This window comes from Xenopus laevis, chromosome 2L (genome assembly GCF_017654675.1).
Source record: "Xenopus laevis strain J_2021 chromosome 2L, Xenopus_laevis_v10.1, whole genome shotgun sequence".
Lineage (NCBI taxonomy): Eukaryota > Metazoa > Chordata > Amphibia > Anura > Pipidae > Xenopus > Xenopus laevis.
Window position 1 is genome coordinate 104,376,120 of NC_054373.1, and position 13,819 is coordinate 104,389,938.

General features: G+C 35.9%; 1 protein-coding gene across 8 annotated transcripts in view; it reads right to left on the bottom strand.

The window, feature by feature from the left end:
* The window catches only part of LOC108708350 (general transcription factor II-I), a 66,064-nt gene that overhangs the window by 19,205 nt on the left and 33,040 nt on the right, over positions 1-13,819 (bottom strand). For 6 of the 8 annotated variants that reach the window (XM_018246954.2, XM_018246951.2, XM_018246955.2 and 3 more), the window contains exons 10-19: positions 10,919-10,972; positions 10,452-10,514; positions 9,159-9,254; positions 8,628-8,693; positions 8,212-8,395; positions 6,814-6,869; positions 4,293-4,364; positions 1,444-1,627; positions 793-851; positions 580-651 (exon numbers count right to left, since the gene is read on the bottom strand). In XM_018246954.2, the coding sequence (XP_018102443.1) occupies positions 580-651; positions 793-851; positions 1,444-1,627; positions 4,293-4,364; positions 6,814-6,869; positions 8,212-8,395; positions 8,628-8,693; positions 9,159-9,254; positions 10,452-10,514; positions 10,919-10,972 (906 nt within the window). The remainder of the gene's footprint in view (positions 1-579; positions 652-792; positions 852-1,443; positions 1,628-4,292; positions 4,365-6,813; positions 6,870-8,211; positions 8,396-8,627; positions 8,694-9,158; positions 9,255-10,451; positions 10,515-10,918; positions 10,973-13,819) is intronic. The other 2 variants (XM_018246956.2, XM_018246957.2) reach the window with 1 other exon arrangement.

Sequence of the window (13,819 nt, forward strand, 5' to 3'; positions counted from 1 at the left end):
TACATGCACCCATACGAAACACGCATAAATACACAGAGATGATAAAGGGAGAATTTGTATTATTTTATTGTATATGCTGTAGACTGTCAGCTGTATGGGGCAGGGACCCTCTTCCTACTTGGAACTTAAGCTCTGTGTACTTATACTATATATTTGTTTATTATGTTACTTGTCCTCCCTGCGTTATGTAAAAAGGTATACATACATATGCATACTGAAGTGGTTAACATTACAGTGAAACCTCAATTTTACATTCCCTGTTTTTTGTGGTCCCACCAATATAGAATGCATAATGAATTTCCCTGATTTTCATCTTGTTTATGGTACCCTGAAAAAAGTAAAATGTGGATGCAGCACATGATGCATCTGCTTTACTGTATAGATGCAAATGTTAGGTTGCATGGGAGCTGAGGTTATATTGATAAGGGGTCTTTCCACAATGTGGAACTCCACCAGCATCAATTACAGGCTACATAAAGAAAATGCCTAGTTTATCTCTTCAGTTAACATGTAATCAATACTGCTAGATTAAAAACAAAGGGCATGTATTATTGAAACTGGTTCAAAGGTAATACTTACCAAATTTAGTATTGAAGATCTCCTCTACCTGCTTTCTTAATTTAGTAATCCTCACATTCCAGTCTTCTTTCACTAAAGCCAAATGCATAAAATTGTCTTTAATACGCCATGTTTTTCCCCCTAAGGGAATCTGTCCATAACTTTAATACAGTTAACCAAGTAACTACATTCTGCCACCAAAGTAATACTTTTTGGATGTGTTAATTAACATACCTCCTGAATTTGCTCTGTTTTGGGCTGACTCTGCTACAGACTGTGTCAGCAATTCTGGTCTGTGTGGGAGAGAAACAAGATAGTGACTATGTATTGCATAAGGACTGCAATAGCTAAACTGTGTTTTAATACAGTATTATTTAGTAATGCACTATTACCATTATGCATTTTGGTTCAGGCGGTTTAACTTTCACCACAACAAAACACTCTGTCTGTCATTGCCCTAAGACTCAATGCTTGTTACACATATATGTATGTATATATGTTGTTATTGCCAATACGTTTGCAGTAAAAAATAAAAACACCCACATTCAATCAATAAAAAAAGTGTGAAAGTAGATATTGAAATCTGTTTCAGCCAACTGAAGATTTTAAGAAAATATTTTACTTAGAAAGTCAGTTGTTAACCACAGCTTTCTTAATTTGTATTCATTCATGACAGAGAATTTGACTGTAATCCAGTTGGACTACCACAATGTCAAACCATGTACGTCATGTACTCATATTATGTTAAAGTGTAAAATATCTTCTAGATATAAATATTTTGCATATACAGCTTTTCTGAAAACAAGTGGTTTGCTAGCACTTTATGCAGACAAAGCTTGGATATTAACATTTGTATCTGTAGAATACATTGTTTAAAAAACTTACTTTTTAATCACAAATTTGATCCTGTTCCCAACCTGAATAATCTTTTCCAGTCTTGGAATCCCATACCAGGAAGGACTACGAAAAGGGATATTATCAGGCAACCCTTCCACATACATTTCAGCCGGGTTTGCTTCAAATTTCTGATATGGCACAGCTAAAGCTTCTGTTTTGCCTAAAGCCTCGGCTGGGGAAAGAATTATATACATACATGGTCATGGCACAGTACCAATGATTGAATGCCATCATGTATAAGGTTAAAAACAAATAAGTATCTTTTTTTCCAAATAATAGTCCCTTATCTGGAAAGCAGTTATCCAGAAAGCACCAAATTACAGGAAGCCATAGAGTCCATTTCATGCAAATAATTCTCATTTTAAAAATTATTTTTCTCTGCAATAATAAAACAGTACCTTGTTCTTGATTGTAACTAAGCTGCATGAATTCATATTGTTGGCAAGACAATGCCACTGGGCTTATTTAACATTTAAATGATTTTTTGCAGACTTAAGGTGAGGGGATTCAAATTATGAAAGACCCCTTATCTGTAAAACCCCATGTGCCAAGCTTTGCAGATAATGCAGTAGATCCTATACCTGTACTATCATTCCAGCATTTACCCTTTTTATAAATTTGGTTTGCTTTGGATTCGGTTGTATACATGTCGTATTAGTGCTCCATAATTAGGCACCATGGGGGTAAATCCCCGCCCCCTCTTCAGAAGGCAGGGGACTAAAGTAAATTCCTCCCCGGGGGGGGGGGGTAAGGCCTGTGTCCCCCTATGGAAATCGGAGTATATAATTTAATGGTAACAAAATGACCTTTCCTCTGTCTATCCTAGGTGGGACAAAGGCACCATGGGGACATCCTTAAAGGAGAACTAAACCCTAAAAATGAATATGGCTAAAAAAAAAAAAAAAATGCCATATTTTGTATACTGAACTTATTGCACCACCTAAAGTTTCAGCTTCTGAATAGCAGCAATGATCCAGGACTTCAAACTTGTAACAGGGGGTCAGCATCTTGGGAAGTGTCTGTGACACTCACATCCTCAGTGGGCTCTGAGCAGCTGTTGTGAAGCTAAGCTTAGGGATCATTGCAAATTATCAAGCAGAAAATTAGATTGGCCTCTAATACAAGATGATGCAACAAGGCTGATTATTAAATTCCGGTACTAGTTATTCTGGTTTCTGTGAAGGCAGTTAAGCCTGATACCCAGTACATGAAAAATCCCCCTTTGAACATTTGACACACTCTGGTCAGACGTGGCTAGTCCTAAGTAGACTAACAGTCCTCTATTTGTTTTGTAATTTATTTTTTGTAATTGTATAAAGAAAACTTATCTGGCATTTGGAGCTACAGGGACAAATCCTGCAGTTGCCAGAACACAGATGCCTGGCCTGGTCTGGCTGAATGTAGTACCTGCACACCCAAGCAGTTACCCATTCAGTGCTGCCTGTGTGAAGAGGGAGAGAGGACCAGAGCCAAAGCTTCACAGGTTCCTGTTGTTATCACTGTTGGAAATGGTTGCCTGCAGTCTCTAACCATTGGCGATGTAGTATATGGTGATAGAGAGCGCTCAGCAAAGGATCAGAGTTTGCCTGCGAATGCCGTAATGCAAGTAAGAGGTCTGAGCTGCAATGGCGCCAAACCTCTTGTACACGGAAAAATTGAAACGTCAATTGCGTAGCCAGCCACCCTCTCTCCCCCTGTAAGCGTCTGCACACAACTGAAACCTGGCAGTGTAAGTTACCTCGAAAGCGCCTTGCCTGCATCTTGGAGACCCTCAGGCAGAAGCTGCACATATATAGACTTCAATTGGGGAACCCAGATTAATGTAAAAAAAATAAAATAAACAAACAATATTTTTTGGGCTGCCCTAGTCTCTCCTCAGGAGAGGCATTAAAAAAATGAAGGGAAGCAGAACACAGATATCTGGTTTAAAGCGAGAAGGAGGGATTATGCATTTTAGTGCCTTGCCTCAGAGAGAGTCCTCTGATGAAGCGCCCAATGGCGTGAAATGTACCAGGAGGGAGTGACTGACAAAAAAGGTATGCAGACAGGGGGGGAAACACTGCCATGTAGTTTGTTATGCATGAACACATATATGGATCATGTATTTTTAGTATGCTGATTTGTTTTTGGTGAATTTGCACAAATAAATGTTTGATGTGAGGTTCTGTGCATGTTTCCATTATTGAGAGAGAGACAGAGAAAGAGAGATCCTAGGAAAGATGGAAAAACTACATTTTTTTAAAACTACAGTGAAAATGTTTGGAATTGTTTCACGTGATTTGCTAAAATGTCTTTACTTGTCTGAAATAGCAAATACTAACCCACATACCAGTATGTCAGCCTGAGCATGGGCTGGAAATCAGCTTGCTATTCTGAGGTACACCACATGCCCACCAAGATTAATCTCTATTGCCCACATACATGAATGATCAAACAAACTGCCTGGAGAAAAGCAGCAGAAAAGATGATCAAAATAATCTATAAAAGTCATATAAAGTCAGCAAAGGAAATCATTAACTTTTAGGTGTGGTAACAACAACACAACAGGTGTTCTCTACCTCTCTCTTTTTTAGATTTATCTTTCCGACAAAGTATTTTTGCATGAATAAGTGAAGTGTTTTACCTGGAGCAATTCTCACTACCTGCAAGAAGAAGGAATACCCAAAAAACGCTTATATTTTAATTATGAACATAACAGGCTATTTAGACATATTCTATAAATGACTCCATATCTTTTTTTACCATGCCTTTTTATGAGAATATTAATCCTCAGGAGAATCAAATATTAATAAAAGCGATTCATGAAAGAAAATGAATTTGAAATGAAGTATACCTACCAAACTTTTTACTGAACAACTGATCAACGATTTTTCTTAATTTCGTTATTCTAGCATACCATTCTTCTTTCACTAGTAAAATAAGCATACACGCAATACATGAATATAAAGAAAGTAGTCCAGACAAAGCTCCTGTTTAGCAAAACCATATTTAATTCCTAAATTCAAAAATCACTTTTACTATATTTGTTATACTCACTTGGCCAACTTGTGGAAATAATCTTTATATGGAAACTAATCCCAAAATGTCCAGCATGTAGACCTAAACGTATCTGGCATCAAAAGACATCCTAACAAGGTCATAAGGTAGGGAGATGCTACAGACAAATTTAAAGGCATGGAGCCTTACTGCTATAGAGGGCTATTGAAGCTCAGGCTCTTTAAGCGGTAGTCCCTTGGCTTCATCACTGTTCTCAGGTGGAAACCAACAGTGAACACAACTCCACCCTCCCTCTGGCACCATTCCTTAATTATTATGGAGTGCTCATACTTTACTAATGTGGGGTCTACTTTTAGTGATGTTGTCCCATTATGATCTACATCCAAAAAACATTGTTAGCATACTGTTCCATGGAAAATATTACTTTAAATACTGATTTATGGGACATTGTATATTGCCAAATTTAAAGGGGTGGTTCACATTCAAACAAGTAGATCAGATAGATCACCAGAAATAATGACTTTTTCCAATGACTTTCTATTTTCTATGTGTCACCGTTTTTCTAATATTGAAGTGTCAAGTGTCTTTTTTCACCTTCTGAAGCAGCCCTGGGAGGGGGGTCGCCGACCCTGTAAACTGTTCTAAATTGATACATTTAGCGGATACATTTCTTATCTTTGTCCCTGCTGAGCAGAATCTCTGGATTTCATTACAGGCAGCTGTTAGAATTGATACAATACTTGCTAATATTCCAGAGACGCTGCTGAGAAATGTATCAACTAAATGTTGCAAAATTGTAACAATTAAGAGTCTATATTAGAATTACTGAGCTGTCAACTCAGTGACTCAGCTGTCAACTCAAACATCACAGACACGAACATTCAACTTTAAACTTAGATTTTGGAAAAACAGTAAAAAAGAAATAATGGAAAGTAATTGAAAAAAGTCTAAATATATGTGCACCATAATTGGGACTTAACTTCCTTTTAACACTTGGTACAGCATTCATAACATTGACCCATTAGCGATGGGTGGACATTGACTACGCTGCGATTGTAAAATCGCTAATTAGGTCGATGGACTGACCAGGCCACACATGGACACATTCTTCAAATAAGCGCTATTTACCACAAACAGACCTCAATAACCGAGCACTTAATTGTTGATCATTTTGGGTCCCTGGTTACAACACATTCATGGATTTGCAAAGAAACCTGTCATAATCATATGTTAAGCCAACAGCTATATCGCTTATTGCATTTTTCAATACACTGCAAGGCCTCTATTTGATGGATTATTTCATTACCATTTAAAGATTGGATTCAAGTGTCCACCTGTTGCTTTGACTCTAATGTGCACTATATAGGACGACACAACGTACACCACGTAGGCTTTGTAGCCACATTACATAGTGTTTTGTGCAGTGAATAAGTAGTGGGGGCATTTTCACATTCATGTATTTTCAGCGCTGCTTGTATTTAATTCTATGTCATTTTAACGTATTTGACATGGCATGGTTGTGAATAAATATTTCCTTTTATTTTACTACTTGGCTTCTTATAGCTACAGTATCATATTACCCAAGGATCTAAGACCGGAGGTTAAGTCCCAATTTTGGTGCACATATATTTAAACTTAATGGTTTGTGGACACTCCGACTCTTACAACTTGGGCTATAACAATAAGTACTTCTGCTGGTTTTAAATTTTGGGTATTTTCAATTGAAAAAAGTCTTTATTTCCTGGGAATAATCTAAAAACAGCTGAATTGCAAAAAGGGTTTGGAAGGTGAACAACCCCTTTAACAAACAACTATTTTTTATATAACCTTAAGAGAATAAATATTGTCTAAAGGTTTACTGGCAGATCCCGATCTACCTTTTGGGCACCCCTGCCTCAATACTTGTTATTCTAGTGCACTGCAAATGTGCAGTGCAAATGGAGTGGTAACAAGCAGACCTTGGAGCTTAAATGTTAAATTGAATTTCTGGTGCCATGGTCCACCTGTCACCACCCTGTGTGCACTCAACTGCAAACTTTTCATTCACTAATATGCCAAGTGGTAAGAAACAGTGACAGCTGCAGAAGGCTGTTTTGTTGTGGGTTAGGGCAGTGTCAAACAAAACACCACATGTACCAGGGGACTACAGCTGTCCAATCATGCTATATAGTGGGCTTCTAAAACTTGTTTTAGACTGTAACTATAAAAGACCACTCTTTTCAGTCTGGATCAACCTTTATCATTCTCCATTACTGAATACATTTTTAATTCAGATAGAATGTAGATTAGAATTTTATGACTTTATATAAATTGGGAACATTCACACATAATATACATGCAATAAAAGAGGATTTAACATACCTCCTGTATTGGGTTTTTCAAGCGGCATTATGTCTTTCGCATTCAACAAGTCATGTCTACAAATAGAAAACACAAAATTTTTTGGCCTTTTAGTGTAAAGTGTGCTTATTTCTGCTTAGGAGGTTTGAAAATGTATTGTAGTGCTGTGGGTTTTTTTTTATCTAAGCAAGTTAGGAATCCTGAGAATCCTAAAACAATCATACATATTTGGTATGCATGCACTTGGGAGACGTGGGGCTTTCCAAACCAGTTGTGATAACTGATGTATTTAAAAAAAATATTAAAACATTATATATATATATATATATATATATATATATATATATATATACACATAATAGTATAAGTATATACAAAGTAGTGAGTAGTAGGTAGCTTTAGTGGTAGTGAAAACTCTTGGTACTAGCAAAGACCAAAATTTCTGTGGCCACCATGCTCAGTTGGGGCCTTTTATATCAAAATTCGGATCTGTGTAATTTCAGAGGTTTTTCTATTTTGAATAAACTTGAGATTTATCACCCCCTACCCTAGAAGTAACTTGAATTCGACAGGTTGCCACCTAAAACCTGAGAAGTTCATGTAGAAGTCAATGACAGAAGTCCGCTGACTTATTTGATAGCCTTCCTTGGAGAAAAGCTCTATTTGAATTCTATTTAAGTTTTCAGGTTGCTAACATTCGTTTGAATTTTAGACATTCAAGTTTTTTTCTTAAATAAGATACCATTCGAGTTTCAAGGTAAAAAAAACTGTAACATTCGACCTTTGATAAACATGACAAGGACTTGGAAGGAACCATAGCAATTCAAAGTGAATGTGTTAGAATCAAACTTTACTGGCCACATTTAAAAAATGGGGCATACATGGAGTGTATGAATCAAATAAAAAAATGGGTCACAACATAAAATCTTTCATGCCCATTCTGGGTACTTCATCTGATGTCAATTAGTGTCACATGACTTGAGTTTGAAATCTTAGCTTTCATATTAGGTGGTGCAGTAGCTGACCACCATCATTAACCTTGTATGTTATATGAACATGAGTTCCTCAAAAGTTATTCTTGGCAGCATAACAGGACAACAGGTCTAATGAAGGTGCAGTGTACTAATGCTGTCTCTAGAAATGTCCCTTCCGATAATTAGCAACAATAGCAGGCCATATACTGCGTGGCTACATTGACAACTTATGATGTCTAATGTAACACAAGAGCCACCTATCATCATGAAAGGAAGGTACTTTGTACAGCTGCCTTCTGGAAGAAGTAAACAAAAAAAATTAAGATAGCCTTTAGTACTGTATTTTATACTGACATGCATTTCTTAGTTTTGTGCAACATGTTAGAGTTGCTTCAAGGATTGAGTTGACTCTGGAAATTAAGAGTTCAAACAAAACATTTCTTACTTTTTAATGACAAATCTTATTCTTTCCTTTGCTAGCAATATCCTTTCGAGGCGTGGAATTCCATATGTTGAAGGCCTTCTGAATGGAATTCCTTCTGGTAACCCTTCAACATATAGGTCTTCAGTATTGGACTGGAAAATGTGATATGGAATTGTGACAGGGCCAGCCACATTAATAGCTTGAGCTTCAAAATAAAATAAGAAAATCATTGGGGCATTGTACATGTTCTGTAATTCATATGAACAGAATTTTACAATTCATGTAAAAAGCTAACCAACAGAGAAAAGGACATGTGTAACGAAAATCATGCTATTCAATACTTTCAGTACATAGGTCATTGCCAGGAAAGGCCAGGAGCAGCAGCTTAAAGGACAGGAGGTATCCTAATTTTTATAGGAACGTAACTGTAATCTTACCATATTTTTTCTCAAACAATTCTTCCACCTGCTTTCTTAGCTCGGTAATTCTAGCATTCCACTTTTCTGAAAAGAAGAGACAGATATGGCAATACATGTATATATATACACGCATGATTGATATTGAATAAAGTTTTGGAACGATAAAAACCAGAGTGCATTTCTCTCTCTCTCTCTCTCTCTCTCTCTGTTTGCAGCAAGTTCTGCTTCTTGGCTATTTCTCAGTAACCTATACATGAAGTATTTTATTCTGTTGCATTGGTACTGACGTAGTAAACAATTTTCTGCACATTTCAAGAAGTTCAATCTTTCTATGTACTGGATGTGCAGTTTCCCACCTTGCATTCTGTGCTTGTATTGTGAGTGTGTTAATTCTGTTTCACTATAATAAATCTGTCTCAGAGTTGCATATATGCATAGGATCACTTGCCCATGACTGTATAAAGTGTTTTAAGTATCAAACAATGCTTACGTACAGGTTATTTTCAAAATTAGGATTTGCACATCACTTGTAGAGAAGTAACAGCTTACCAAAGTTAAATTCCCGGGTTTTTCGTTTAAATTGTGGTGGTTCATTAACAATTTCTGTGCTCTTTTGCTTCTTATTAGGTGGGACGTATTCATCATCTTAGGCAGAGGAGAATCAACATTTTATTGCATGTTACAGTTATTAACAGAAAAAAGTCTTGCAAATTGCTAGCTCTGCGAATAAAGACATTTTAAGGTGAAATGTAACATGAATAATTAAAGACCTTGGGGAAACTAGCACTGACTGGATGCTCAAGGAGTGAAATCATTAAATTCAATTGATTTCAGCATTGCCATTTTTTTTCAAGTCAGCAAAACTCCATAAGGCATAGGCACAAGCACATGCATTTCAACACAGGACCGTTTTTCATGATACATATCATGACTTCAGTAGATACATAAAAGGGGAAAAAGATTTACATAAAAGAAATGTATAAAAAAAAAAAAGGATAAATTGTATAAGATGAATGTAGAAAATGGCCAAATAGATAAAAGGAAGAAATGCAGGACAGAAGAAATAAGTATAAGAAATGAGTGTAGCATAGATGAGAGTGGCGCTGTACAGCTGAAATGGGAGATTTGTAGCTTAGCAACTAGTAGGTGGAAAAAGCATTACAAATTGGAGGAATGTACTTCAAGCCATATTTTTTTCCTCTGTATTTTTTTGGTGTAGGTATTCCTTATAGAAGCTTGTATAATTAGTCTTAACCTAATGCAAATAAAATAATTAACATCTATATTGACGGTAGGTGAAATTAGCATGCTCCTGTCAAAAGGAACCATCATAAAGAATTAACACACTAATGCTGCTTCATAGTCTTAGATTGAAAGTACATAGATTTCCAAGCACTGCGTATCTTGACAGTGCTATATAAATAAACGATGATGATGATGATGATGATTTCCTAAACAGAGAGCTCTGACAATATAGTAGCCTTGACAGTACAGTAGTCTGTGGAGTGCTTATTAAGTAGCCCAAAAGATAACTATTCAGGGCTAGTTACAAATCTCTATGCACAGCTACTCAGAAAAACAAATAGTGGAGAAAAGAATATAACAATAAACTGAAATGGAGAAAATTCAAAGTATGTAATACATCGCATTGGTCAGACAATAACAATAAGTCAGTGAAGACTTTTCTTTCTGAGCAAAAATTGCAATGTTTGTATTTAAAACCCCCTTGGTAAACACCTTGAAAAAAAAAAATCTTGGACCTATAATTTAGCTTCAGTAAAAGGCAAATGGCTGTTATTTCCTTTGGGAGCAAAGGAGCACTGAACAATGTATTAAACCAACCTTCTATAGTGACCTCAACTTCTGGGTCCTCACTTGTTTCAGAAGGTACTTGCACAGCTGGATCTTTAAAGAAGGAAAAACAAATCCCCAGATGGATCCAGCGCTGTTGTTTGCATACTGCCAGAGCTTGTAAAATTCATTATCAGTTATATCATGCAAGACACATGAATATTAAGTTGAACAGCTGTTTAAAAAACCAAAATGACATCTACTCGGATCTCTGTGGTGATCTCCAAAAACATGCAAAAATCTATGTATTGGCCAGTTCTTCTCCTGACTGTTTTAACCTTAGGTCCTTGTTTTTAATACAAAAGTTGCCCCTATATTGCCAATGCCTGAAGAAATGTGGTTACGGCAACCATACTTACAGATGATAGCCAAGCGCCAGCAAAAATATAGCAAAAACATGTGCATTTGTATGGATGCTTCTATCCAGTCCAACTAAATAGACCAATTCTATGTCTAACCTTCTCTTTGTTCCACTGCAGTTGCTTCATTTGACTCCTCGCCATATTCATAACCTTAGAAGAAAAATGAAAGCAAAAATTAGAAAGTGGAATACAGATTCAGAAATGAGTGCTGCAACAATGCACTAATGCACATTCACTCTATAATTAACTTTTGATATACAAAAAATAAGCAAATCACACTTGGATATGAATACAATGTAGAGAAGCCTGCTGTAAGATTAAAATTGCTAGCATTGATCTTTTGTAATGCCCACAATACACTATGATACAGAGAGATAAATACAAAAGGCATTAAATCACTTGTTTTTCTTGATATATTTATCAATTAGTTATTGCTTTAAAAATGTTTTCAGTATTAGAAATTCAGTGGGTTACATCTTTTCCAAGCTGACAAGTGCATTAGCTGGGAAACATGTATCAGCCTGCATTCTTCAGTCACATCCCTTGTGGCTTCTCCGTGGCTGAAGTTTGAGTGTGTAGGAAGATTACTTCTAGTTTTCTTGCACAAGAAGTATTTTGAGAGTTAATCTCCTGTTTGCTTATCCTACTGCCTGACACTGCATCCAGTGTAAAGCCACAAGGAATGTGTCACCAAATGCAACCAGAGTGTACATTTTCCCAAAAATTTGCTTTGTGGGGAAAAAAAAAATCTGATTTTCACGATTTTTTCAGATATTTTATCAGATTTTCACAAATTTTTCATCTGATTTTCACAAATTTTTCCCCCAAAAACTTTGGGGTATTGCATAAAACCCAGTGCACAACAAAAAATCATTGGGACTTCTCCCATTGACTTACATGCAACCTTGACAGCTCTGACATGCTGGATTTTCAGATTCTGATTTTTCCATCCTCTGGGTTTATTAAATTCCAAAAATTTGTGATTTTTTTTTTTTAAAAGTCCAGTTTTATAAAAAAAAAAATCACAAATTTTTAGTGATTTTTGCATTCAGAATTTAGTAAATATCCCCCTTAGTGTCTCCACTTTAAATATATCCCAGAACATCTAGGGGATTATTTATAAAGGTCAGCGTTGTGTTTTCCATAAAAATTGTAGTTTTCAAGTTGATTTTTTTTGTGTTTTTGTAAAAAAAAAACAGAATTTCTCAAGATTTATTATACCCCGACCCTGGAAATAGCTAGAATCTGAATATACACTATCTAAAAAATTTTGAGGTCATGTAGGAGTCAATGGCAGAAGTTCCTTGAACCACTTGAAGATTTTAATAGCTTGCACGATAACATTTTTTTTGAGGGTGTTGCCGGAATACTCAAATAATTCAAGTGTTTCATAGTTATCATGTGAAAAACTCAATAGATTTGAGTTTTCAGGTTTCGCAACTCAAACTTGCAGAATCGACTTCTTTCCCATTCTAGTTTTTTCTTAAATAAGATACTATTCGAGTTTTGAGTTCATTCAAGGTATAAAAAAAACTCTTACATTTCTGTTTGGTTCAAGAAATACCAAATACCATATATTTTCATGAATAAAACAACAGACAAAACCATGTTCAGCCCAATTAATTATAATCAGTTTGAATATTCTGATTTTTAAGAGTTTCTCTGAAAACATCAGAAAATACGAATTGTGGATTAATTTCAACCCATATAAAATCATTATATATTAATGAGTATATGAAAAAAAATCATGAAATTAGCATATGCATGTATTTTCTTTATGCATGTTTATATGGACACTCCTGTGACAGGTATGCTTCTGTGCATGGACAGCACTATGCGAGTGCCTAGAGGCACCAACAGAGGTTGTACGAGTCAGCCCTAATTCATAACATCTTGCCTTCAGATAAACAACTAACTTTAAGCTGGCCATATATCCGATCATCATCGTGAGACCACGATTATCTCGGAACGATCGTACGAACTGTCCATCAACTAAAAAGACCAATTTGCCAGGAAAACAAAGGGTAGCTGCCTGCTTGGCCCTGCAAACATAGATAGATTGCACTGGGACCAACAAAGATTTTTTAACCTGGCCGATCAATTTCCTGACAGATGTCGGACGAAAAATCGGAATATGTTCGATCGTTTGAATCCCACTAACCACACAATAATTTCAAAGCATTGGTCAGATTTCGCTAAAATTGGTCGTTCGGCAAGAGAAATCTATGGGGACCTTTAGCGTCTGTAAACCAACAGGGCACGTAGATAAAGGAATATTTGCACCGGGTTTAAGTCAATAATTATTCTGAAATTATTTCAGTCTTCCTTTCTTTGGAAAGGCATCATTGAGGCACCCACAGGTAAAACATGCTTAAAAAACAGTGAAACCTCAATTTTACATACCCTGATTTTAAGCTTTCCCGCATTTTACATTGTTTTTTATCATTTATAATTAATTTAAATGCGAGCTTTTCTCTGATTTTGCATACGGTTTACTGGATTTTACATACATATTTGTCCTAATGTGCCAAAAAATGCTGTTTGCCCTCTATGAATGTTATTATTAGTGAAACAAAGAGGTTTAAAATACTAAAAATGCATATTTTGCCATGTTCTGTGTGAGGTCCAATGAGATGTGACTGTCAAAAAGGTCTGACACATGCCAGATTAACCCTTGTCATTAACAAAGCAAATATTGTATTCCAAAGCAAAACTGACTGTATGCTTATATCCTTGGAGTACTTGAAGAGCAAACTGTTTGAACCAATTTCCCTGATTTTACATTTTCCCCAGCATTTACATAATTTTTCCTGGTCCTCTGAAAACTGTAAAATGGGGGTTCTACTGTATGTTTTATCTAAAATACTTTTGTTATTATAATACATTTCATTATATATAAACATCGAAGGGGTAAAAATGATTAACACATTCTATCAGACTCTATGGCAAATCACTCCATAATGAGACACGAGGAACTAGCAGTAAAAACTGTACCTT